This window comes from Mesocricetus auratus, unplaced genomic scaffold (assembly GCF_017639785.1).
Source record: "Mesocricetus auratus isolate SY011 unplaced genomic scaffold, BCM_Maur_2.0 Super-Scaffold_100014, whole genome shotgun sequence".
Taxonomy (NCBI): domain Eukaryota; kingdom Metazoa; phylum Chordata; class Mammalia; order Rodentia; family Cricetidae; genus Mesocricetus; species Mesocricetus auratus.
Genome location: NW_024429197.1, coordinates 1,725,634 through 1,753,355, shown reverse-complemented (window position 1 = coordinate 1,753,355; position 27,722 = coordinate 1,725,634). Strand labels below are relative to the sequence as shown.

Below are 27,722 nucleotides of genomic sequence, written 5' to 3'. Positions count from 1 at the left end.
TGACTGGTGAATGAAGTATGATTCTTTAACAAAGCAGTGTGAAATGTGTCTTTAATGTTCCAATTGGCTGCTAATTGGAGAATGGAGAGCTACCAAGCTCGTGTGGCTGTCTGCCCACAGCTCTGCTCACTGTTCAAATGGCCTTGAACCTGGTCCTGCCTCTTCAGAGCCAAATCCAGGAGCACAAAGTTCTCCCAGCTCCTTCCAACAAACTCGGTTCCTCTCATGCCTCACCCTGTTTGGACTCTAGTCAACTGCCTCTTGGGTTCTGATTTAGAGTGGACTCTAGTCTACTCACACTACAAAACAGACTTTGCACGGCCGTCCCCTGTCACCACGAACGACAGATCAGTCCTCGACCCTAACTTAGGCTGGAGTGAAGTGAAGGTTTAGAAGAGGGAGTCTCACCACCTGGAGTCCTGTTCTAGAATAATACAGCTTACCAAAAATGGGTCCCATTAATTGATGGCTGCTGTCAAACGCCTTTCAAATGATCGCTAACATTTGAGTCCTCAGGAAAATCCTATGAGGTATTACCTCCATTTTACAGACGAAGCAAAGAGATAGAGATAGTTAACCTCTCACCTAAGGACACAAAAACATTTAGCAGCAGCAGTTCCAGGAGTCAAAACCTGCAATCAGACTTGAGCCTTCAGTCCTGTTTATTTTTTTTGAAACAGGTCCTGGAACTCTTGTTTTTTTGTTTTTTTCCGAGGCAGGGTTTCTCTGTATTGTTTTGGAGGCTGTCCTGGAACTCACTCTGTGCACCAGTCTGGCCTCGAACTCATAGAGATCCGCCTGCCTCTGCCTCCTGAGTGCTGGGATTAAAGGCGTGTGCCACCAACGCCCGGCAACTTGGAACTCTTAATCCTCCTGCCTCAGCCTCCACAGCACTGGTATTAAAGGTGTGAGCATGAGGCCTGACCGAGCCTCCTACAGTCTGACTCAGGAGCCTTTGTGCTACCAGGCCCAGCAAGCCTCTAGTCTTAACCTCATACAGAAAACCTCATTTTCATTTTATGGATAAGGAAACTGAGGCCTGGGGACTTTAATTTACTTCCCTAAATACACACAAGAGTGCTTGGGAGACTTCTCAAGTTAGAAGAAACTAAGAATCTACACTCTTGGACAGGAGAGATGGCTCAGTGTTTAGGATCCCACAAGGCTCTTGCAGAGGATCGAGTTCCAGCAGCCACGAGGGGCAGCTCACCACAGCCTGTAATTCCAGCTCCAGGGGACCCGACACCCTTTTCTGGACTTTGTGGGCACCTGCTCACATTCCCACACAAATCTATGTAATTAATAATAAAAATAATAATCTAAACTATTTCTTCCCTGAACTGGAGCACAGATGCTCCGCCCACACCTGTCACATTGCTGTGCTCCAAATCCTCTTGGTTATTCCGTGATCACTGCCAACAAGGCTCCCTTCTCCTCAGCTCTTGCCTAATTCTTCTCCACTGGAGACAGCCAACCAGTTCCAGGCGTCTGCTCTGATTTTGTTGTTGTTGCTTTGATCTTTAAGGGAATATTTATTCCTGTGTGTCATGTTGTATGCTAGCGGGTGTGCTGCCGACAAGGGGTGCCTGTGGATGTGAAAGAACGTGTGGCTGGAGTCGGGCTCCTCCTTCCAGCCTGTGGGTGCAGGACTGGCAAACTCTGAGCCTCAGTGTCAGCAGGAAGCACCTTCCCTGCCAAGCCATCTTTGTTTTGTTTTTGTTTTTTAATTGTTCTTTGCTTGTTGTTTTTCTATTTTCTTTTTGAAACAGTTTCACTATGTAGCCCAAGCTAGCCTCAAAATTGATACCCTACTCCTCCTGCCAGACAAGCACCATCATTCCCAGTTTATCCTGATTTTTGTTTGTTTGTTTGTTTTTGAGACAGGGTTTCTCTGTATTGTTTTGGTGGCTGTCCTTGAACTCGCTCTGTATACCAGGTTGGCCTGGAACTCACAGAGATCCACCTGCTTCTGCCTCCCAAGTGCTGGGATTAAGGGTGTGTGCCACCAACGCCTGGCCCATCCTGATTTTTTAAAAACATTTTCAGGGCAGGGGTGTGTGTGTGTGTGGGTGCTTGGACATAAGAGAACAACTATCAAAAGCTGATTCTTACTCCCTCCTTGTCTCTCTCTCTGCCTTTGGTTTTACAGGCTGGTTTTCTCTGTATACTCCTGGCTGTCCTGGAACTAGCTCTGTAGACCAGGATGACCTCGAACTCACATGGGATCTGCCTGCCTCTGCCTCCCAAGTGCTGGGATTAAAGGCATGGGCCATCACCGACCTGTTTGTTGTTGTTTTTGAGACAAGGTCTCACTGTGTAGCTCTGGTTGTCCTCAAACTCACTCTGTAGACCAGGCTGGCCTTGAACTCACAGAGATCCACCTGCCTCAGCCTCCAAGTGTTTTTACATATATACTTCCTATTTCTTTGTTGAGTATCATGTGCACCTGCAGATCCCCTGTCAGATATCCAATCCCACCACATTTGGCATGACCTCTTCTCTAGTGCACCTGTACTGTGGATTGTGGACACATTTCACATAAGTATGAACTTTGCTCCTCTTTGATAACTGGTGCTATCGTTTGCCTAATTCCTATGTTTGGGGCTAGAGACTGATATTTTGAATGCAAGAATCAGCCTTGGGCAAAACTACAAAATGGGTCAAAGTTGGTTTGTGGGAAAACTCAACCTCATTGCTCCTTCCTCTACTCCAGACTTTTTTCATTTGCTCCTCCTCATTCTCCTATACCCTTAAGGTCCTTTTTTCAAAACTTGCTCTTGCTGGGTGGTGGTGGCCCAGGCCTTTAAACCTAGCCTAGCATTTGGGAGAAAGAAGCAGAGTAAGTGATCCTTATGAATTTGAAGTCAGCCTAGTCCATGTAGGGAGATCCAGGACAGTAAGGGCAACACAGAGACCCTGCCTCAAAAACAAATAAAAATAATTACTCTTTGGAAAAGATCTGAACTATCCCTAATATCTTTATAGCTTCTGAAAATTTTGGTTTTCTTAGGTTGTTCAAATTTTGATAGGGAATAAAAGTATCAGTTGTAGGCTGCAGTTCTCTAGGTAGGCTCTGGGAAACTTCTGGGATGGGAAGAATTACTGTTGACATCTGAGCAGGAATTTGTTGACCTATCCTTGACACACCTACTTTAAGATTCTCCAACTTGTTAAAAAAAATCTATTTTCCTTCTCTTCAAGAAACACTTTCTATGAGGTGTGGTGTGGCACATGCTGGTAAACCCAGCATTCCAGAGACAGAGAGAAGCAGGAGGATCACTAATTTGAAATCAGCCTGGTTTGAAGCTTCAGACTAAGTTCCAGGAAGCCCGAGACACAGTTAAACAGTATCTCCGCAAACAAAGACAAAGGTACAGCAACACCTGTATTCTTGGTGGAAAACTGATTACAGGTTAAAGAAATTTCAGAGCTTAGAATACAAAGAAGCCCAGTGTGATAGCTCAAGCTGTAATTTCAACACTCTGGAGGCAGAGGCAGGCTGATTATGAATGAGTTCAAGGCTAGCTTGGGTTCCAAAATGAGTTCCAAGCCATCCTGAACTACCACCTGAGACCTTTGTCCTATAAAGCCAAAACTCACAACTGTTTAAAACACAACTTTAAAGATACAGAGTGTTTACAAAGACTCCTGAGTGGGCACTACCAATATTTTGCTTACAATCAAAGGTTTGTGTCACTGTGGTGCACTTAATAAAGTAGAAATGTTTTGTTACTTTTTTTTTGTTTTGTGTTATGTTTTTGTGTTTGTTTGTTTGAGACGATTCTGTGTGGGCTCAGCAGGCTTCAGGTTCAGCATGAAGCTCAGGACAGCCTTGAACTTGTCATTTTCCTCCTCCTCAATTTCCCACATGCTGGGATTACGGGCAGGGTTTACCCACTTCTATATATGTGGTTCTAGGAATTGAACCCTGGACTTTTGCACAGGCTAAACAAGCACACCACCAACTGAGCTGCATCCCCAGACTATATGGTTTTTTTTTTTCAGACTGTATGTTTTTGAAACAGGATCTTTTGCTATCAAAAACATAGTCTTGACGGGCCTGTTACTCACTGTGTAACCTCGGTTGGCTCAGAACTCATGGTACACTTCCTGCCTCAACTTTATGAGTTCTGGGATTGCAGCTATGGTCCCCTTCATGCCTGCCTAGAACCTGTTGAAAGTAGAACTTTTGTTCATTTCTTCAACAAGGATTAACTTATTGCCTGTGTGTGTGAGTACATGCTTCCACTTGCTGGAGGGAAGTGTATAGAGACTTTTATTATTGGCCTGGTGTAGAACAAGCGCATAATCCCAGAACTGGAAAACTGAAGGCAGAAGGTTTAGGAGTTCCGGGGCTAACCTGCGCTAAGTGATTCTCCAGTGCGTAAGTCTTTAAAAGATTGCCCTATCCAAATCATCTCAGATCCCTTTCACATTAGTCACTATGGATGTTGGTTTGCAGAGTATCGGGCAGCCAAAGCCAGGTGGGGATGGATAAGCCAGTGACACTCTTCACTTATCTCAAGGATGCAGTGTACGACACATAGCAGGACTGGGGAGACGAGGCAGGAGGATCCGGGGTCTGCAGGCAGCCTGAGTCACATTCAAAGGCTCTGTCTCAAATAAATAATAAAAAACACTATCCAAAAGTAAACTTGTGAAATGCAGCAACTAACCCCAGCAGGCTCTACGCCAGGATACAGTCGCTCTTCCAGGCAGAAGCAACTCAGCGTCATTAAAGTTCACCCTTTGTCACGAAATTTTTTTGGCGGCGAACCAGTAGCTGAGACACAGATTTTAAAATCTGCCACGTTTTCTCCTGAGAAAACGCTTCCACACGCAGACTCACAAAAACCCTTTGAACGGCACGTGGGCCTCTCAGTGGTCACATCCGCCCACTGCGGTCTTCGCTCACATTGCGCCTGCGCGGTAGCAGCAGCCTGCAGAGCACGAGCGTAATGGGTGGGTCCGCCGTCTACTCACGTGACTCTCGGCAAATGCCTAGCGTCTGCGACTACGTGGCTGAGGTTGCTAGGTGACCGCGGCCAGGGCGGATGCTGCGGCGGTAATGGTCCAGCCTCAGCCCTGCGGGGCGTAGCTTTTCCATGCTGCTGGTCGTCTCAGGCCTGGAACCCAAACGTCTCGCCCTCTGAGGTCTGGAAAGCTCCGGATCCTGAGGGGTGTGACTGGGCTGCACCCATTTAGTTAGGGACTTTTGTTTCCTACTTCAGAGAGAGAGTCAGATGGCACGTGGTGCAGGGATGTGGTGGACAGAGTCCTGGGCGTAGCTTCCTGAAGCTTCCTTGCGGCTTTGGTCAGGGCTGGTTGCTGAGGCCCACAGGAAATGTGCGGTAGGGACTCTGTACTGCCGCTTGTCCAATCCAGTTTTGTCATGAATGGTTGTTATAGAAGATAACTAATTCAAGAATAATATTTGATTTAAAAAGACAGAGCAGAGGTGTTGAGCGGTGTAGCTCAGTGATAGAACACTTGTCTGTAACTCTCCTAGGTCGGATCTCCAGCAACAGCAAAAGACTTCCAGAAGGAAAAAGCTTAAATACTTAAATTTATTTTTTTGCACCTTTTGAGACAAGTGCTGGAATTAGAGGCATGCTCTAACATGCCAAGTGCTGCAGATGGAATCCAGGGCTTCAAATCTTGGACTCAAATGCTCTTCTTCGAAGACTGAGGAGGTAGTTCCATTACTAGAGTGCTTACCTAGCATGCAGAAGGCCCTGGGTTCGATTCCTAGCACACCATAAAATGGGCATTGTGGCAAATGCCAGTAAATTTACTATTCTGAGCCGGGCGTTGGTGGCTCACGCCTTTAATCCCAGCACTCGGGAGGCAGAGGCAGTCGGATCTCTGTGAGTTCGAGGCCAGCCTGGTCTACAAGAGCTAGTTCCAGGACAGCCTCCAAAGCCACAGAGAAACCCTGTCTTGAAAAACCAAAAAAAAAAAAAAATTTACTATTCTGGGGGCAGCTGCAGATGTTCAAGGCCACCTTCAGCAATAGCCAGTTTGGGGCTGCCCTGGGTTACATGAGGTCCTGTCTCAAAAAACCAACAAGCAGGTTGTGATGGTGCATACTCCTTTTTTTTGTTTGTTTTGTTTTGTTTTTTTGGTTTTTCGAGACAGGGTTTCTCTGTACTGTTTTGGAGGCTGTCCTGGAACTCGAGCTGTAGACCAGGCTGGCCTTGAACTCACTGAGATCCGCCTGCCTCTGCCTCCCGAGTGCTGGGATTAAAGGCGTGCGCCACCAACGCCCGGCTGATGGTGCATACTCTTAATCCGAGCACTCCAGAGGCAGAGGCAGATATCTGTGAATTCGAGGCCAGCTATAGTGATGAGTTGTAGGACAGCCAGAGCTACACAGAGGGACCCTGTTTCAGAAAAGCAAAAGCACAATAACAAATAAAACCTCAAACTGATGGGGACTGTAAAGTTGGCTCAGCGGTTTCTCAATTATCCAGAGGACCTAGTTTCAGATCCCAGCACCTACATCAGGTGAGCTTTCACCTGAAGGGCACCTTCATGTACATGGTACACATAAACTCACACAGACACACACACACACACACACACACAATTTTTGTATAATAATAAAGCAAATTGTTCAATATCTGCCTCTCTAAGTAGCTGGAACTGCTTGTTTTCTTTAATTCTGAAAGAGAATCCTTTAAAGATTTCTGGTGTCTTCTGCCTGTCTGCCTGTCTGCTTATCTGTGTGTCTGGGTACATCTCTCTCTTCCCTGGCATTTTGTCCTTTTGAGCTCAAGCTGCCTTTGCTTCCCAAGCCCCTCAGCTGTTTGTTCATCTAAGGCAGTGGCTCTCATCCTCCTACTGCTAGGACCCTTTAATATAGTTCCTCATGCTATGGTGACCCCCCAGTCATAAAAGTATTCTTTTTTGTTGTTGTTTTGTTTGAGACAGAGTTTCTCTGTGTAGCTTTGTAGACCAGGCTGGCCTTGAACTCACAGAGATCCTCCTGCCTCTGCCTCCCAAGTATTGGGATTAAAGGTGTGCACCACCACTGCCAGGTCCATAAAAGTATTCTTGTTGCTACTTTATAACTGAAATTTTGATACTATTATGAATTGAGTTTTTGTTTTTTCTTTTGTTTGGCTTTTTGAGACAGGGTTTCTCTGTGTAGCCTTGGCTGTATTAGAATTAGCTCTGTAGACTAGGCTGGCCTTGAACTCACCTAGATCTGCCTCTGAGTGCTTGGGATTAAAGGAGAGCACCAACACTGCCCAGCCACTGTTATGAATTATAATGTAAATACCTGATATACAGATGGTATTAGTCACCCAAAGGGGTTGTCACAGATTGAGAACCACTGATCTAAGGAATTGATCAAATTGAGTTTTGTCTCAATTTTCCTTGTCTGAATTCTAGCCTGGAAACCCTGAAGATGTAAGCTGGGTAATGAAAAGGGTCTTCTTTGTCCATTTCCAAACGTTACTGTCCTTTGTGGCCTGATGGCCAGGTCTTGACCATATGTGGTTGTTCTAGGCAAAAGGGAACAAAAAGCAAGCCAACACACATTTCTCTCCCCACAGGAGCTCACCAGGTGACTCTGGCTGGCCTAGATTGAGATTCACCAAACTCTGCATCCCCAGTGATGGGGTTAAAGGCATGCACCACTGTGCTTGACCCAAATCTCTCTCCCCATCTAGATTTCTGGAAGCAGAAGTCCACATATTACAGCAATTTAAGACCATTTTTGCCACCCTGTATGACTAAGTATTATAACTCTTCTGGGTCTGGAGAGGTGGTTCAGGAGTCAAGAGCACTGGCTGCTCTTACAGAGGCCCAAATTCAGTCTCAGCACCCACATGGTGGTTCACAACTGTCTGTAACTCCAATTCCGGGAGATCCAATGCCCTTATCTGTCCTCAGGTATCAGGCATAGCGGTGTTCATAGGCAAACGTGCAGGCAAAATGTTCATATACATAAATAACTAAATAAATGTAAGACCCCTTTCAAGTTAGACTGTATCTTGTTGCGCTTTCAGTCAGCTACTCCTCAGGAGACAGCTATTGCCCTGCTTCCTGTCCCTTGCAGACTTAACCAACACCTGGCACTGGACTCCACGGGTGAACTATTTTGAGCAAACAGCTGTTGAGCAGCTCATGCCGTTTTCACCCCGCACCACAGATGACGGGCAACTTCTTGCCTGCCAGCAGCAAATGTAAGGCAGGCAAAATGGCCACTTGTGAGCCTCGTGATTATAATTATCTATGAAAATGCTCCCTTTAAAGGATGGGGGTGCAGTCCAGAGCCAGAGAGCTCGCCCTGCACGAACAAAGGGAACAAAGGCAGGGCCCCAGCACCACTGCACAGAAGGGACACCAGCTACACAGCAGGGTCGCATGAGCCCAGGGATTCCAGATAAATGTGTTCAACGTAGAAGGATTCCATGTCAAAGACTTTAACGCCAGAACTTAGGTGTTTGGGTGTCAAGATGAAATCGGATGACTCAGCTCTTTTGGGGTGGTTTGGGAGGATTCCAGCTGCCACCTGCAGGGGCTTTCCAGAAGTTGGAAACACTTCTCAGGAACACAGTCTGTTACCTCTGATAAGAAGCTGTTTTGTTTTGTTTGGTTTTGCATTGCTGGAGATAGAAAGTAGGGTGTGAGCTTGATTCACAAATGCTCTCCCACTGAGCTGTGTCCCTGGCTCCCTCAAGCACTGTTTGAAAGGTGCATGCTTAGACTGTCCTGACAGTAACATGAACCGTGCCACGTGATTGAATGATTGAAGGAGAGCTCCCTCCACTGTTCTGAGTCTACTCTTCTCTTCTCTGTTAGATGACTATGCAGAAAATGTATCCCCTCCCAGTCTGACTCCAACAATGTTTAACTATGGTGATCTTTCCTCATTACTGGTCAGGTCTTTCTTGTATGTAAATTCATGCTCCCTCACTTATTTTGTTACCTAGGAAGCTCATTTTAAATTAAATAGGTAAATTACTTTGTGTCTGGATAAAGTAGCTGGTTAGGCTGACCGGGCAAGGTGGTGTATTCCTTTAATCTCAGCACTTGGGAAATGGAGGCTGGTGGATCCCTGTGAGTTTGAGGTAATCCTGGTCCCTGGCCTATATAGAGAATTCCAGGTCTGCTGGCCCTGTGTCTCAAAAAACAAACAAACTCCAACCAAAGGAAACCACCACCACCACCAAGTCAAAAATCCATCTCCCTGCTTTCTTGTTTGTAGGCATGTCCTGAAAGTCCTGATCCTCCAGCCTGAGCCCAGGATTACAGGTGTAAAAGTCAAGTTTTAGCAAGAACTTCCCACCTTGGGTGTCTGATCACCTCAGTGTCTGCTTAGTTCCTCCCCACCCCTACCCTGCTGTCATGTCATTGTCACCCCCCCTCCTTCAGCAAGAATCCTGTTAGGTCACTTTAGCCTGTGACCCCTTTAGCTTTTACTGTCAACTTGATACAGCCTAGACTCACCCGAGAAGAGGGTCTCAACGGGGAAATGCCTTGATTGACCTGTGGGTATGTCCTCGGGGAGTCATCTTTATTGATAACTGATGTAGGAGGGCCCAGCCCACTATGGTTGGCACCATCCCTAGGCAGATGGCCCTGGATCCTAGAGGAAAGGTGGTGAGCATGAGCCTGAGTGAACCAGTTCCTGGGCTGTTAGTTTGTCAGTCAGAGGTGATGTGTGGGACAGCAAGCAGGCTCGCTTTCCAGTTCCTGGTTGAGGTCTGGCTCGACTTCCCTCAGTGACCGACTAGTCTAGTCTCTTCATGGATGACACACCCTTGTGATGGGGCTAGGGACTGACTGCTCTGACAGACGTGGCAGTAAGAGAGAGCAACTGAGTCATAGCGATACAACGTAGCAAGGGGGTTTTTATACCCAAGGAGTGGAGGTGAGAGGTGGTGAGTGGATGGGGAATTGCCAAGAGGAACTGTCAAGGGCTGCTCTAGTTTCACGCTGTGGCTGGGATAAAACACTCCCACCTAGAGCAATTTAGGGGAAGAAAGGGTTTGTGTCAGCTTACCCAACGCCCACCTCTGCCTCTCAAGTGCTGGAATTAAAGGCGTGTGCCACCAACGCCCGGCTGAATGTTTATTTTTATCTAACAATAAAACATATTCATGATGCTCTGGCTGAATGTGCTTTGTCCGTGAAAGATGCATGTGTCTCTGTGGCCCTATGGGAGGCACAGGGCTAATGGGACTTGAGTAAGTCATTTTGGGGGGTGTCATCCATGAAGAGACTAGACTCTACTCAGGACAAGCTGGTTTGATCCCAAGAGAAAACGATAACAGAAAAAGAGCATCCTGCCTTTTCCCACCCTTTAAATCCTGGCTTCCCACTTGACCACGCCCACAAGCTGCCTGCCATTGGATTCTATCACTAAGTTGTCTTCAAGCGAATGACCTGATAGTGTGGTCCAATCTTCAAGCAAATGACCTGATTGTGTGGTCCAGTTTTGGACCCTCTGACTCCAAAGCTGTATCACAGGACTCCCTCCTGTTCTTCCTCTGCTTGTCTTCCTTCTTCTCCTCCCTCTTGGGGTCTCATGTATTCCAGGCTACCCCCAAACTCATTCTGTAGCCCAGGATAGCCTTGAACTTTGGATCTTCCCATTGTTACCTCTCAAAATGCTGCAGTTACAGGCACAAGCCACTAGACCTAGATTTGTGCTGTGCTATTTTGTTATAGCAGCAGAAAAAGAGCTAAAACACTAACCATGGTTTTATTTTATTTTTGAGACAGGCTTTCTCTGTAGCTTTGGAGGCTGTCCTGGAACTCACTTTGTAGACCAGGCTGGCCTCGAACTCACAGAGATCCGCCTGTCTCTGCCTCCCGAGTGCTGGGATTAAAGGCGTGCACCACCAACGCCGGGTTAACCATGGTTTTAAAATGTTATTGGAGCCAGGCGTTGGTGAACCCTGTCTCAAAAAAACAAAAACAAAAAAGTTATTGGAAGCTAGGTGTGGTGACACACACCTTTAATCCCAGTACTTGGGAGGCAGAGGCAGGGCAGATCTCTGAGTTCGAGGCCAGCCTGGTTTACAGAAGTAGTTCATGGACAGCCAGGGCAACACAGAGAATTCTTGTCGCCCCCCTCCAAAAAAAGGCATTAGCCACACATGGTGCTACATGCCTGTAATTAGAGCACTGAGAGAACTGATGCAGGAGGATTGGGAGTTGGAAACCAGCCTGGGCTAAGTAGAAAAAAGCAAAGCAAACAAAAGGTCTGAAGTCAGGGAGCTGCTCATCTTGCTGGCATTGCCACAGCATCATGTGTAAGCTTCTACAAGTAGAGACAAGTTGGAAGTGCTGACTCTTCCAGAACCCTTGTCTGACCAGACGGGTGAGGGGATCCACACGGGAGGCTGAAACACATCTGTGTTTCCTCACGCTCTGGCTCTCCTGGATGTTCGTTTTTCTAGAGCAAGCACCACCCCTAGAGCCCTTGTGCGGAGGGGATGGGAGGTGGGAGGGTGGGAGGTGTGGGAGTGGTGTCCAGATCTGTCCAATCATTCGCTCACTCACAAAACATAACATGTTTCGGACAAGGTTCAAAGCAGTCCTTGGAGGCCGGCAGAGAGCATGGAGCCTGTACTGGAGCCTGGAGTTTGCTGAAGGTGCCTTCCCCACCTTTCTGTTCTGGTAGATAAAGAAAACCATGCAGGGCTTCATGCATATTCATTGGAAGAGAGCAGACTTCCATCCCCAACACTGGGAGGATGGGGAAATATTCAGTTTCTCCTAGTGAACATTCCGCTGAAGTAAACTTGGGGACGGCAGTGGGAAAAAGTCATAGATTGGAAGAAAAAGTTAACTCTGATTTAAGCACATTTTCCCTCCAGGCTGAAGTCCACTTGGTATGTGCTGATGCCCACTGGCCCTGGCCAGTTTCTGTGCCTATCGGACATCAAATATGTGTGACATTACCCTGCCCTCATGTTACTGAAGCATTCACCCGCAGTTAGCTCTCCCGCTGGCCATGGACAGACACAGGGAAGTTGGACTAGGATCCTAGGCTGCTCTGACTTGAACCCTTGGCCAGCTGCTCCCACCAGCTGCTTTCTGGATACATACTCTCATCTTTTTTCTTCTCTCTCTCTCTTCCTTTCTTTTTGTAAGAGGTATTTTATTTATTTTAAATGTTGATAAGAAACACCTTTAAGTAGGCTTCTTTTTTAAGTTTATTTTAAATTTAATGTTATACATATGAAGGTTTGCTTGCTTGCATGCATGCATGGGCACTTTGTAGATTCTTGGTGCTGGTGGAGGCCCAAAAAGGGCATCAGATACCTGGAGATAAAGTTACAAATGGTTGTGAGCCACTGTATGGGCGCTGGGGACTGAGTCTGAGTACTCAGAGAGCAGCAAGTGCTTTTAACTGCTGGGTCAGCTCCAGACCCTTTACTCTGTGCGTGCGTGTGTGCGTTGGTGCGTGCGTGCGTGTGTGTGTGTGTGTGTGTGTGTGTGTGTGTGTGTGTGTGTGTGTGTGTTACCCAAGGAGGCAGAAGAGGCATGGAATTCCCTGGAGCTGGAGCTACAGACAGTTGTGAGCCACTGACACGGGGCCTAGGAACCATGGTTTTTTCGAGTCAGGGTTTCTCTGTGGCTTTGGAGGCTGTTCTGGAATTAGCTCTTGTAGACCAGGCTGGTCTCGAACTCACAGAGATCTGCCTGCCTCTGCTTTCCAAGTTCTGGGTTTAAAGGCGTGTGCCACCGCCCAGCTCAGTGAACACTCTTTTAACAGTTGAGCCAGGGCTCTGAGGAGACAAGGAATCTTGTCCCATGTGGGCTTAGTCCACTTTCTACTTTCACTTGGCCTCTGAGGTGATATCCTGTTAAGCTGGCGCCTCCTTGTGGGGATGAAAGGGGAGGCAGGACATCATTTTTTTTTTTTCTTTTTTTTTGAGACAGGATTGCCCTGTGTAGCGCTGGAGCCTATTCTGGAACTAGCTCTTATAGACCGAACTGGCCTCGAACTCACAGAGATCTGTCTGCCTCTATCTCCTGAGTGATGAGTGCGCCACGACTGCCTGGCAGGACATGGGGTTGTAGAGATTTCCTCATGAGGAATTGTCATCCATCCTCAGAAGCAAATAATCGGTTTTGAAAAGAACTTGTCTTGAGGGAAGCAGGGAGGTAGGGAAACAGCAGAACCTTCATTCCAAAGGCCACCCTTTCGAGCATGAGGAGGGAGTGTTCCCTAGTCATGGGCACAGTGTGCCTGATGCTTCGTGGGCATCCATTAAATATTTATGAAATGCATGAAAAGAAAACCAGCAGTGAGAATATTATGTGTCCAAGGGAAAGTGATGAGAGAGAAATTAGAAATTGGGTGTTGAGAGGAACAGATTATTGCATTTGTTCTGGAAAATAGACAAACCTAATAGTCACTTCTATTCTGGGTGGGAGGGATTGAATTCATTTAATTAGGTTTGTCAGCTGATGCCTTTATCAACTGGCCATCTTGCTGGCCTGAGTGATTTTTTTTTCTTTCCTTAGAAGTAAGGAGGAGACAACACATTAACAAGCTGTTACACAGAGAAACCCTGTCTTGAAAAACAAAACAAACAAAAATTATGATGAGTCTGGTGACAAATGCCTTTATTCTATGTTGAGGCAGGTGGTTCTCTCCGAAGTCAGCCTTGTCTACATGACAAGCTGGGGGCCAGTCTGTGCTATATGAGACCCTATATTGGTATTGGGTCCCCTGGAACTGGAGTTACAGACAGTTGTGAGCTGCCATGTGGGTACTGGAAATTGAACCCTGGTCCTCTGGAAGAGCAGTCAGTGCTCTTAACCACTGAGCCATCTCTCCAGCCCCCATGAGACCCTGTCTTAAAACAACAACAACAAACAAACAATAATAACAATACAATGTTACTTAGGTAGAGCATTTTGTTTTTGTTTTGTTTTCAAGTCAGGGTTTCTCTGTGTAGCCCTGGCTGCCCTGGAACTAGCTCTTGTAGACCAGGCTGGCCTCAAACTTGTAGAAACTCACTGCCTCCCGAATGCTGGGATTAAAGGTTTACACCACCTCCACCTAATTTAGAAAGCACATTTTATCGTAGCACTGAAGGAGAGGCCTCTTGCACTGACAAATCTGGGATGGGGCAGGTGAACATGAATGCCGAGCCTCGGTCTGGCTTATTGACCAATCCATACAGGGGCTGAAGTCCGGAGTAGGGCAGGTGGAGAAACGCTTGGGTCCTGGGGCCCTCCCTGCCCCCTTTGATCCCAGGGCATTTGTGACCTTTGAGCCTTGCAATTGGGGGCTGGCGCACTGGCCAGGTTGGGCTCCTCAACAGGCAGCATGCTTCGGTTGCTCACGTCGAATTGTGCTCGGGGCCTGGGATCCGGGGTGGCCACGTGGCGTCCCTCTGTGAGGCTCCTCTCTCCTGGGAGCCCCAGGATCCGCCAGGCTTCAGATGCCTCAGGCTCCCGGCATCACCAGTCCTCCAGCTCTGAGTCACTGGTACAGCTGGTGGGCATCTGCTCCATGATGCACCTGCCCTTACAGTCCTCCCCCGAAGGGCTGGATGCTGCCTTCATCGGTGTGCCTCTGGACACTGGAACCTCCAACCGGCCCGGAGCAAGGTAAAACCGGGAGCGCCTGGGCTTGGGGACACGTGGTTAGGCCTAGTAGCCAGGAGTGGATAGGCACATGGGATTGCAGCTTTTCACGCATGTCTTTTTGGGATCAGGGAGGGTGACTCCCTTCTTCAACAAGCAACGCCAAGGCTTAACAGGCTGGGAAGGCCAGTCCTGACATGTCAGAGTCATCAGGGGTGGAGAAAGGTGTCGGTGTACTCCTGTAATCTCAGGAAACCAAGGCTGCTCAGAGAGGCCAGCCTGGGCTGCATTAGCAAGCCAGGAGGGTTTCTGGAACCCCAGGCTTGCTGGGATGGTAGGTATATATACCCTGATTCCATCCTTGGGGCCACTGGTTTGAGAACAGACGTTGGTTTTCCCTTCCCCAAACCCCTAGCTGTCAAAGTCAAAGAGACATAAAATCTATTTTCTTAATTAGCAAGCATCAGCAACTTCGACTCCAGCTCATTCCATCTGTATCCGTCTTAATTTTAAGAGCTGCCATTTATTAAATGTCAACCAACACAGGGCATTTTGCAAAGTTGACCTTGTTTCAGTCTTACAACCACACTGTGAAATAAATAACAGCATCATTATTTTTAAGAACAGGAAACAGAAACTCGGGTTAAGGAATTGTCTAATGCTATCTAATAAGTTGGTGGTGGGTGAGTCTAGGGATGGAGGGGTGTGTCTGAGTGACAAAGCTCTCACTCAGCTTTCGAGGCCCCTGGTTTGATCTCCAGTATTGAAAAGACAAACAGTAAAAGAACAACGTGGAGAGTGTGTCACATACTGGTACTTAATCTTTAAAAATGTTTATTTTGATTTTATGTGTACACATGTTTTTGTCTGCATAAATATGTATGCACCACATCTCTGTCTGTTGCTGAGTAGCCAGACAGGGACAGTGATGGATGCTGGGAACTTAACCCAGATCTTCTGTAGGAGCAGCCAGTGTTCCTAACTCATGGGTCTCTCTAGCTCCTTAAGTAAATGGTTAATTCATATGTATGCTCGTGTGCATGCATGTGGGTAGGGACTGGAGGACAGCCACGGAGTCATCTTCGGTATCACGGCCCACCTCATTTACGATAGGGTCTCTCAATGACCGTGGGTTCACTGAGTGGTCTAGACTGGTGGTCAGGGAGCCCGTACTGACCGTCCTGTCCTGATTGCCCAGTGCTGGGGCTCCACCACACCTGGCAGGTACATATGGGGATCAAACCCGGGTCCTTCCACGTGCATGACAAGTGCTTTACTGGCTGAGCCATTGTTGTAGTGAAACAAACAACTAAATCACCCTCAGACACTGTGTTACCCTGGTGAAAAACTAATAAACTGCACAGTATGAGAAATTCTGTTAGTCTGCCATGGTCATGCGTACTGGTAACACCAGCACTCAGGAGGCTGAGGCAGGAGGATTGGGAGTTTGAGGGGATCTTGGGCTACACAGTGAGTTTTGTGCTTGTTTGGGCAACATAGCAAGTCCCTGTCAAACAATAAAATAAAAAAGTAAAAAAATCCCTCCAAATATACATAGATGAATGGCTCTCAGTGGGATCCATTTTATACCCAGTGGTGATATCTGCTACCATCAAGACATACTTTTTACTTGGTGCAGGTTTAGGGGAAGAGGTGCTCATGATTGCTAGTAGTAACAGACTATGCCACAGCACAGAGTCGCCTGTCCCATATGTCAGGAGACAGAGACTTACCATTCAGGCATAGCGAGCCTTCAGAGCTCTGCAGCAGCTGACATGTAGAATGATTCTTCTTCTCCAGATTTGGACCCCGTCGCATCCGGGAGGAATCGGTGATGCTGGGGGCTGTCAATCCCAGCACGGGAGCCCTCCCCTTCCAGTCCCTCAGGGTTGCAGATCTAGGCAATGTGAATGTCAATCTTTACAACCTCCAGGACAGCTGCCGGCAAATTCGAGAGGTCTATCAGAACGTCATAGCGGCTGGCTGCATTCCTCTGACCTTGGGTAATGGCTGCCAGCAAGGGCAAGCGTAGCTTTTTCATGGTAGTCTGGGGAGGGTGGTTACTCAACATAGGTCCCTGAGCAGTAGGTCTCCAGGGGAAGCTACCATGAAGATGGACACCGAAAGAGAGTGAACATTCAAGTTCACTCATTTTAATCCCAGGGGAGAGGATACTTAATATTTGGGGAGACCTGGAATGAAGGTTAACAGAATAAGACCCAGTCTCAGGAGGGAAAAAAAAAGACTGGGTAACTGGAACAAGGCCAATGAGGCATTTGCCTTAGAGCAGAAAAAAAATCAACAGTTAAAATCGATAAACTAGATAAGTAACCTATTCCCTGCTTTTGCTCCAAGCCCCAGTTTAACCAGGAGAAATGGTGTTACTGGTTTTGTTGTTGTTCATCCAAGAATTTCTTTTTTCGTCGATTTTGATTTCCAAAAAAAAAATCCCTACAATTTCAAAATTGTTACTATCAGTACTAATCCTTGCCCTAGACCTGTACTGTTCAATTGGGTGGTTTGTCATCTCAGCTACTCCTGATACTAAGGCAGGGGGAGCACAAGTCTGGACTGCAGAATGAGTTCAACTCTAGCCTGGGCAACTTAGTGACACCTGTCACAAGATTAAAAAACAAACAAACACATAAACAAACAGAAAGACAGTAATGGCAAATGACACCATACTTCCATACCTAGAGCGTACAAGCAGCATCAAATGTATAGGCTGATGACATGGCTGCTCCATGGTATGGTTAAGGGGAAGGTAGATAAGAGAGTGAGAACAGCCAGAAACATCTGGAAAAGTCCAGAGCAGAGATAAAGAGTAGACTGAAGGTAACCTGCAGAGAGATAGGGAGGAGGGGAACAGAGAGAGAGAGAGAGAGAGAGAGAGAGAGAGAGAGAGAGAGAGAGAGAGAGAGAGAGAGAGGAGGAGGAGTATAGTCAAAGAAATGGCAGGGCTACAAGGGTTATAAGGGTTGTAAGGGCTATAAGGGTTATAAGGAGAGTAAGTAGCTGGATGGAGGGAAGCCCATGAATTGGAGAAGTTTGGGTAGGAAATTAGCTGAGAAGAGCTAGGATGCCCGCATGGACTCTGAAATGTGCAGCAGGTGTCTGTGATGCTGAGGGAGCCTGGAGGCCAGCGTGTGCTCTGGTGTGCTAATAGGCACCACAGGTAGCCATTTGTCCCTTCTGCCAGTGATAAGGGCAATGGCTCCTTTGGTAGAGGGGAACCAGCTTGACACGTTCCGGAGGAACGCTGGCTTTTGTCCAACCCCATGAATTTGAGGAAATGGAGTCCTTTGGACCTGACACTAAACTCAATGAAATTAAAAAATAAAAAATAAAAGACAGAGATGAGAGGAGGATGTGTTGGAAAGGAAGGTTGCAAGGGGAGTGGGAAATAAATACGATGAAAACTCTTTCTGTATGAGTCTGCAGAGATGGCTCCGTGGTTAAGAGCTAAAGCTGTTTTTCCAGAGGACTTGAGTTCAATTCCCAGCTCCCATGTCAGCCTGTCCTCAAAATTATTTCTTCAAAAAGATGAGGCGAATGTGACAGAGTGCTTGCCTAGCCTGTGCGGGGCTCTGAGCTCAATCCCCCGTGCAAAAAATCAGTGAGCAAGTGAACAAGCAAAACAGCATAATATTTGTTTACTTACAGGTTAAAATTAATTGAAGTGTGGGGCTGGAGAGATGGCTCAGTACTTAAGAGAAATACTGTTCTTGTGGAGGACTCAGATTGAAGTCCAGGGGAGCCAACGCATGAACGTGGTACAGAGACATACACACAAACAAAACACTCAAACACATAATGGTACAGAGACATACACACAAACAAAACACTCAAACACATAATGGTACAGAGACATACACACAAACAAAACACTCAAACACATAATGGTACAGAGACATACACACAAACAAAACACTCAAACACATAATGGTACAGAGACATACACACAAACAAAACACTCAAACACATAATGGTACAGAGACATACACACAAACAAAACACTCAAACACATAAAAATGAAAAGAACTTTGCAAAAAGTGAAAATAAAATATTTGAGCCACAGAGATGGCTCAGTATGTAAAAGTGCTTGCCATGCAAGCCAGATGACCTGGAACATGAGTGTAGGAGGGAACTGACTCTTCCAAGTTGTCCTTTGATCTCCGCACATAGGCCATCAGTCATACACATATAGTCGGATGCTTCTCCACCAATTGCCTGTTCCCAAACAACCAACACAGAGGCTGAATGTGAATTATAAATGCTTGGCCAATAGCTCAGGCTTATTACTAGCTAACTCTTACACTTGAAGTTAACCCATATTCCTTTTTTATGCTCTGCCACGTGGTGGTACCTTTATTAACATGTCACATTCATATCCTGCTCTCTCCACATAGACTCCCTGACTCTGTCCTTCTTCCCAGACTTCTCCTAGTCTGGCTCTCCCACTTAATCTCTTCCTGCCCAGGTATTGGCCAATCTGCTTTTTATTAGCCAATGAGAGTGATGCATATTTATAGTGTAGAAAAGGATTGTTCCACAAGGCCATTCACACCATCACAGCAAGGTCTGCAGGGCAGAGTTGTGTTGTAGAAGAACTCACAAGCTTCGATTTATTGCAACTAATCATGTGTCTGAGTAGCCAGGTGTTGGTGGTGCAAGCCTTTAATCCCAGTACTCGGGAGGTAGAGGCAGAAGGATCTCTGTGAGTTCAAGACCAGCCTGGTCTACAAAGCGAGTTCCAGGTCATTTTCCAAAACAATACAGAGAAACCCTGTCTCGAAAAAACCAAAAAAAAAATTATGTGTCTGAGTGTGGGTATGTGCCAGTGAGTACAGGTGTCAGCAAAGGCCAGTGGTGAGGTCCCCTGGAGCTGGAGCTATAGGTGGTCTGTGAGCTATCTAACATGAGTCATGAGCAGTACATGCTCTTAACATGGAGCCCTCTCTCCAGCTCCAGTCTCTCTCTAATGATGGGGGAAGGCATTTTCCTTTAAAAATGATTCCAAAGGCCATTTAGCTGTGGATACAGTTCTATAGTGTACCAGAAAGGGTGGTGGCAATGGGTGACTTTGGGACTGGAGCATTTCATTTGTAGGTGTGTGCTGTTTTCTCTCTGCAGGTGGAGACCACACAATCACATATCCCATACTGCAAGCAGTGGCAAAAAAGTAAGTCCTAAGGTTTCAGCATTTGGGAGCTAAGGTCAGTGCAACTAGGTGACATCAAGTGACCACTGTGGCTTCAGTTGGAGGGGTGATTGGAAATTCCCAACTGAGGTGTTTCTATGGTTGAAAACTAAGGCTGGGCTCCAAGTGTGTCTGTCAGTCACTTCTTGGCTTCGGTCTGTTGTGGCACATACTCTGCATTTTCAGTTGGCCTCTGATTTGGAAAACGAATCCCTAGTGAGATATACAACCCCAGCTACCTTTTGTATGTTTTGCATTGTTAGCCAAATTCAAATATTGACAGGGGGAGACCCTGTTTTTCCCCCATAGACTCCCTCCTTGCCTAGACTACAAAAACTAAATTTTTCAGTAGACGGATGTCTACACCCATTGGTCAACTTTGGCTGATTTAGTTGGAGGAAGATGGTAGATGGGAACTTCAGAATTTGTTTTGGGGAAGGCATGTGGGTAGCATCCTGGCTGGAGTGTGAAGGCTTGTGGGTAGCATCCTGGCTGGGGTGGGTGGAGTCAGTCTTGTCTCAAGCTGTGTTAGTCTCCCACTAGTGTGGGCTGTATTATTTGGGGTGTCTGGCAGGGCTGATGGAGAGGAGCAGGGCGAGAACACCCTGTTGGTGCCGTAGCTGTAGAAAAGGTGACCCTGACTGGTTCAGCCTTTACCCAGTAACGTCCTGTGTCATTATCCTTCTCGTGGAAATTCTGGGTGGCAGGTCAGTCATATCTGCTTTTACACGTTTTCCTCAAGGTGCTCAGTGAGCTGAACACCAAAAAGGATGTAAGGCAGGTAGCTGATGCCTGAACCCTTGACCTCTGAGCTGTTGTTTTTTAATCAGGCATGGCCCTGTGGGTCTAGTGCATGTGGGTGCCCACACCAACACAGCTGACAAAACTCTGGGGGAGAAGGTCTATCACCGGACAGCTTTCCGCCGAAGCGTGGACGAGGGACTGCTGGACTGTAAGCGAGTGGTACAGATCGGCATCCGGGGCTCTTCTGTGACATTGGATCCCTACAGATACAGTCGGAACCAGGTGATGGACTGGAGGTCCTCCTCTCTCCCCCAAAGTCTCTTCTCTATTGTCAAAGAGGGATTGCACAGAGGCTTTACTCAAGTTCCCAAAGTGGGGCTGGGGCTAGACGTGGCAATCTTCAAGGATCAAGAATTCAACCTCATTCCCAGCTTCATATTGCGTTCCTGGCTAGCCTGGGTTACACAAAACCAAAAATGGGCTGGCATGATGCTTGCCAGTAAGTCTGGTGGCCTGAGTTGGAGCCCTGGGTCCCACACGGTTGAAGGAAAGACAAGACTCTGGAAGCCTGTCCCCTGGCCTCCAACCTCCACCCATATGCCACACATACGATGAGAAAAGCAAGTTTGTATCAAGAGTTGGCAAGACTAGCCAGACTGAGAGTAGTGAGACTTGGTTGTTGTTTATTTATGCTTTCGTTTTGTTTTGATACGAGGTCGCATTCTGTGGCCTAGACTGGCCTGCAACTCATAGTTAGCCTCCTGCCTCAGCCTCCTGCCATACTGGAGTTATAGGAGCCACTGTGCCTGCCTCAGAGAAACATTAATGAGGTGAGAGCAGCCTGCTGCTGCACAGCAGAAAGTTAATCCCTTGGGGGCTGCTGTCTTAGAAGACTCGGGGTGTGAACCTGAGTCCAGGCCAGACACCCCTTCTCAGTGTTTTTTTCTAACACCCAGCAGACAGAAGGCTCTGGTCTGAACATCCGGCAAGGCTTCCACAGAAACACCCTACCCAATCCCTTCCTTTTTTTTTTTTTTTTTTTTTTTTTTGAGGCAGGGTCTCATGATGTAGCCTGGGTTGTCCGGGAACTCACTCTGTAGACCAGACTAGCTTTGAATTCACTGAGATTCGCCTGCGTCTGCTGCTGGGTGCTGGGATAAAAGGTGTGTGTTATCACTTCTGGTCCTTCTTTTTCTTTTTCAAGACAGGGTTAAGACAGGGTTTCTCTGTGCAACAGCCGTGGCTATCCTGGAACTCATTCTGTAGACCAAGTTGGCCTCAAACTCAAGAGATCCACTCCCCTCTGCCTCCAAATGCTGGAATTAAAGGCATGCGCCACCATGCCCGGACATTTAATTATATTTATTTATTGTATGTGTGCAAGCACCACAACATGACTGTGGAGGTCAGGGGACACGTTGTGGAGTTGGTTCCCTTCCACTTTGTGGGTCTTGGGAATTGAGCTCGGGTCATTAGGCTTGGTAGCAAGGCTCTTACCTAACTAGCTGAGTTGTCTCAACCATCAGCCCCTTGATTTGGCCAATGATCTAGACAGAAGCATGTAGAATGGTTGGTCTTAGCCCGTGGGTCATGACTCCTTTCAAAGAACCTTTTCACAGGGGTCACTATCAGATAGCCCTACATATCATATCTTTGCAATTTATAACTAGTAAAAGCACAGTTATGAAGTGGCAACAAAAGTAATTTTACGGTTGGGGTCACCATATTATGGAGGAACTGTATTAAAGGGTCTCAGCATTAGGAAGATTGAGAACCACTGCTCTGGAGGCTGAAATGACCAAGTTTCTCACCCTTGGCTTTGGCTAAACTCTTTTCTGATCTTGGAACTGAGGTCAGCTTTGACCTTGCTCCCCAACTTCATCAGTAGAGTGGGGACCGCGGTTCCCCTCATGGAAGTGGAGGCGAGATGTGATCTGCGTGTGAGAAGCTGAGTATGGGGTCAACTATGATCTGCAGCTCTTTGGCTCTCCCCTCCTCAGGGCTTCCGTGTGGTCCTGGCTGAAGACTGCTGGATGAAGTCGTTGGTTCCCCTGATGGCAGAGATCAGGCAGCAGATGGAGGGCAAGCCTCTTTATATCAGCTTTGGCATAGACGCCTTGGATCCTGCCTATGCCCCGGGAACAGGGGCACCGGAAGTAGCTGGGCTCACACCTAGTCAGGTAAATGGGTTTGCTCAGTGGATTCCCAGGGTGGATATCCTTTTTAATGTATGTGCCTGACTCCCTTGTCCATGGCTCTGTGTGGTGTGTGGTGTGTGTGTGTGTGTGTGTGTGTGTGTGTGTGTGTGTGTGTGTGTAGGTTCCCATAGAGGCCAGAAAGAGCATTAGATCCTCCTAGAGCTGGATGTACAGGTGGCTGTAAACCACCCAATGTGGATGCTGGGAACCAAACTTGGATTCTCTGCAAAAGCAACAAGCACTCTTAACGTTTAGTCATCTTGCCAGCTCTAGAGGATGTATTTTTTTTCTTTTTGAAAATTTTTTACATTCCATTTCCAGTTCCCTCTCCCTCCTCTCCTCCTGCTCGCCCCTCCTTCCCCCATCCTACCTCCCATTCACTCCTCAGAGAGGGTAAGGCCTCCCCTAGGATGTCAACTAAGTCTGTCCCATTACCACCTTGAGGCAGGACCAAGGAAGGCCCTCCATCCTGTCTAGGCTAAGCAAGGTGTCTCTCCATAGAGAATGGGCTCCACAAAGTCAGTTTATGCCTTATAGTTATGCCAGTGGCCTTGTATACTGCCCAAGCCACCTGTATTCAGGGGTCTTAGTTCAGCCCTATGCCGGTTCCCCCATTTGACAGTGCGGAGTCACTGATCTCTCACTAGCTCAGGTCAGCTGATTCTGTGGGTTTCCCCATCATGGTCTTGACTCCTTTGTTCATAGTATCACTCCTCCCTCATTCAGTTGTACTCCAGGAGGTTCGCCCAATGGTTAGTTGTGGATTTCTGCATCTGCTTCCATCTGTTTCTGGAAAAGGCATCTCTGGGGTTGTGGATTGTAGGCTGGTTATACTTTGCTTTATGTCTGGTATTTACTTATGAGTGAGGACATACTATATTTGTCTTTCTGGATCTGGGTTACCTCACTCAGGATTATTTTTTTCTAATTCCATCCATTTGCTTGAAAATTTAAAGATGTCATTGTTTCATACCACTGAGTAGCACTCCATTGTGTAAATGTACCACATTTTCTTCAACCATTCTTTGGTTGAGGACCATCTAGGTTGTTTCTAAGCTCTGGCTATTATGAATAATGCTACTATGAACATGGTTGAGCAAATGTCCTTGTGGTGTGAGTGTGCCTCCTTTGGGTATATGCCCAAAAGAGGTATTGCAGGGTCTTGAGGTAGATTGACTCCTAATTTTCTGAGAAATCACCACACTAATTTCCACAGTGACTGTACAAGTTTGTGTTCCCACCAGCTAGAGGGTTTATTTCATTTTTAACATTTTATCGATTCTTTGTCAATTTTACATCACGTACCCCAATCCCACTCATCTCCCTGTCATATCTGCCCCTCTGCCCTTGCAACCTACCTGCCCCCCAAAACAAAGCAAAACAAAACAAAATCTCATTGTGGAAGCTGTAGTTTGTCCCAGTGAGTCATACAGTATAGCATATCCTTTATTCCATACATCTTTACTTGAAAATGTTCATTGCAATGAGTCATTGGTCTGGTTCAAGCCCTCTGGCTTCTGCTGCACTATCAATGATGGATCCTCACTGGGACTCCTCTTGGGGATATTCTGTTGCTGCTCTGTGTTGTGGAGATCTGCAGCATCTGTCCCTTCAGGTGCTCCTGTAGTTCACAGATGGGGTGGATGTTGGGGTGAGCCAACTGGTAGCCCTGGATCGGGACCTGGGTGGTAGCTGAATTGGTCAGTCCGCCAGCTCTCCTGTATCCTCACTACCTAGGCAAGCTTACCCAATGCTACAGGCAAGGTTCAGGCTTGCCTTGAATTATATTGCCCAGGCAGTCCTATAACTTTGAGTGCTGGACTATGGGCTTGCACCACTAGGGAAGGATTTTAAAGACACAGCACCTGGATGTGTCCAACCTATGGCCTAAGGGCTGTGTGCCCTATTTTGCTAAGGATAGCTATGGATAGCACCCAAAATTGTAAACTTACTGACACTGAGATTAAAAAAAAAAACAACTGGACTGTGTGGCTTTTGAGAGTGAAATTGGCAGACCATAACGTCATGTCACAGTGTCATGAGGTTGGGCAGGCCTGTTGTTGTCAGGGCTGACTGTAGTTTTGGTTACTCAGTGGAGAGGCACTGATTTGAGCCTGATTGTGGCTTTCTAATTTCTTATTTTGTAGCCAGGGATTAAACTCAGGTCTCACACCTAAGCAAATGCTCTACCCCTGAGCTATGGGACCATCCTGAAGGCTCTGAGAATCCTTAATTATTCTTTCTGTCTATAGTTTGTCTATAGCCAATTCATGGGGATCGTTCTGTAGCGTCCCCTCTTAAGAACACTGAACTTTGGGGCTGGTGGTGTGGCACACATGCTTAGCACGATCAGAGCTCTTTATGCTATTTCCAGCTCCCAAATAAAATGCAACGCACCAAACTGCCTAGTTAAATTAACTAAATAAACTGGGCGTTGGTGGTGCATGCCTTTAATCCCAGCACTCGGGAGGCAGAGGCAGGTGGATCTCTGTGAGTTCGAGACCAGCCTGGACTACCAAGTGAATTCCAGGACAGGCTCCAAAGCCACAGAGAAACCCTGTCTCGAAAAACCAAAAAAAAAAAAATTAACTAAATTACACGTGTAGACTGGCTCCAGGTGGCTGGAGCATTTCGGAGTGAAGTCTGATGAGCTATGCTGAGATCCACAAGGGAGAGAGCAGGGCCTTTCCACTGTCCACTACCCTGTCCTCGGAGCCCAGGGTATGTGTGGCAGGTTGTTCAACGTGTAAGTGTTGCATGCATCTTCAAAGAAAGGAGGACACTCATAGCTGCATCTTTCACAGCCATTCCATTCCTTGTCCTATCAGAAGATTTCTGGAGCAGTCCTAAGCCCTCTGCTTTTCACATTCAGGATGGAAACTTCTTTGGATGAAGCAACCGCCTTTGTACCTGTTTCTTTTTTCTTTTTTTTTCCGAGACAGGGTTTCTCTGTATTGTTTTGGAGGCTGTCCTGGAACTCGCTCTGTAGATCAGGCTGTCCACGAACTCACAGAGATCCACCTGCCTCTGCCTTCCGAGTGCTGGGATTAAAGGCGCGTGCCACCAACGCCCGTCTTGCACCTGTTTCTTAATGCCACCTTGGGCTATATTCAGCTACTTGTGCCTTTCTTGTTACTGTGTCTTAGCCTGTGTCTTTGCCCAGAGTGCTTAGTCATCTCTTCTGCCAGTCTGTTGAAGTGTTTGTAGTTCAGGGAGCCTTCCTCCACTCAGGCTATCTCGTGGAGGTTGCTTGTCTTGAGGCTCTTTTTTTTGGTTTTTCGAAACAGGGTTTCTCTGTATTGTTTTTGGAGGCTGTCCTGGAACTCACTTTGTAGACCAGGCTGGCCTCGAACTCACAGAGATCCGCCTGCCTTTGCCTCCCGAGTGCTGGGATTAAAGGCGTGTGCCACCAACGCCTGGCTGTCTCGAGGCTCTTGACACATGACTGGCTCATTTGACTCCACTGTCACACCATGAAGCCCCAAGGAGAGGGACTGTGTATTGAGTTGTCTACCAGCATGGCTGCAGTGAGCTCTGTCAGGGGTGGGTATCTATGCCTGTCGGTTGCTTTTCATTGGAAATGATTGTCACTTCTACCTTGGACAGGCCCTGGAGGTCATCAGGGGCTGCCAAGGCCTGAATGTGGTGGGCTGCGATCTTGTGGAAGTTTCCCCACCGTACGATCTCTCAGGTGAGTAAAGAGGAAGAATGATCCACATGCAGTTGGTAGTTTAAATTAGATTCATCTAGTAAGTTAGGTCTCCATGTTTACCTCAGGCACCCTATGGAGAATGTCCAGCTGTGGAGAGGGAAGCCTGCTACCACAAATGGGACAAACATGAGCTAATGAACCAAACAAATCCCCTGGGAGGTGCCAGGTGTTATTAGTTAAGAGAAAGCCAACAGCCTGCCGTTCAGTGACAGGGTGACTCACTCACATCTGCCTTTGATACTGCACTGAAAAGTGAATTTGCAAGCATGTTTTACGTGAAGCAGGGAGTTGTAACAGCTGACACCTGAGCAAAGCAGAGGTCATCCCACTAATTCTAACTGGAAGAAAAAACTAAAACAAACAAATACAACATCTTCCAGTCAGGCCTACTGGCCTGAGGGTGGGCTAGGAGCAGCACCTGTCATCAGTATAGATGTCCCTCAGAACTCTCAGACTGTCTCCAAACCATGTGTGGTGGGGACTGAGGGCACGTTCACAGGCAGACAGCACCCGGAGCTCAGAAGCCAAGGCTCTGGGAAGGTCAGCAGGCAAGGGTCCTGGAGACGGGGTTTCAGGGAAGTATTGACCATCTTCACTGTTTCTTCCTCCTTCCTAGGCAACACAGCCCTCCTAGCAGCTAACCTGATGTTTGAGATGCTGTGTGCTCTCCCCAAAGTGAAAACTGTCTGAGTCTGTGTTCTTCAAGACAAAACAGATTGTCCTGACAAACCTGAGGACTTTTGAGCAAGCAGTGAGGGACTATAGCAAGCTTTCTGTGAAGTGTCACCGCTGGCTGCAAACAAGGACAATTCAGGGCGTTAGCCCAAACAGCTCGTGTTTCTTTCCTTTTTAACATTAAAACTCTATTTAATTTTATGTATGTGCCTGAGTTCGTGTATGTGTACCATATGTGTGCAGGAGCCTGTGCAGTTAGGAGGAGGGTTTGGGTCCCTTGGAGTTGGAGTTACAGGCAGATGCGAGCCACTATTGGGTTGGGGGAAGGGAACCCAAGTCCTCTGCAATGGGAAGCACCCTCAACTGATGAGCCTTCCATCCTTTTTCCCTTTGGATTTTCGAGCCACCTCTCAGGGCTGCTGTGCCTGAAAGCCAGTGGCATGCAGTGACAGTGTGTCCGTGATGAAATCATCTTGCAATCCCAGAGGTGCCCCAGAGCCATCACACATTAAAATAGTTTATTTGTTTCCAGTCCGTAAGATTTTTTAAAACAAAATAAAACATTAGCTTTAGTGCCTGTTCACAATACAAAAACAAAAAACAAAACTGAAAAGTAAAAACATAA

At 47.1% G+C, this 27,722-nt stretch overlaps 1 protein-coding gene across 1 annotated transcript; it reads left to right on the top strand.

Moving 5' to 3' along the window:
- The first annotated feature begins 14,270 nt into the window (after window positions 1-14,270).
- Agmat (agmatinase) lies at window positions 14,271-27,298 on the top strand. Its single transcript, XM_005081091.4, has 7 exons — window positions 14,271-14,592; window positions 16,369-16,571; window positions 19,702-19,750; window positions 20,599-20,794; window positions 22,513-22,692; window positions 26,317-26,401; window positions 27,039-27,298. The coding sequence occupies exons 1-7, from the start codon at window positions 14,309-14,311 to the stop codon at window positions 27,110-27,112; spliced, it is 1,071 nt and encodes a 356-aa protein (XP_005081148.1). The 5' UTR covers window positions 14,271-14,308; the 3' UTR covers window positions 27,113-27,298.
- The last annotated feature ends 424 nt before the right edge of the window (window positions 27,299-27,722 follow it).

What these genes read in the sequence shown, in the direction of transcription:
- Agmat (XM_005081091.4), top strand. Translation starts at nt 14,309, where the DNA reads ATGCTTCGGTTGCTCACGTCGAATTGTGCTCGGGGCCTGGGATCCGGG. An exon ending in CTGCATTCCTCTGACCTTGG is followed by an intron (nt 16,572 to 19,701) that starts GTAATGGCTGCC and finishes TTCTCTCTGCAG; the next exon opens with GTGGAGACCACACAATCACA. An exon ending in ACAGATACAGTCGGAACCAG is followed by an intron (nt 20,795 to 22,512) that starts GTGATGGACTGG and finishes TCCCCTCCTCAG; the next exon opens with GGCTTCCGTGTGGTCCTGGC.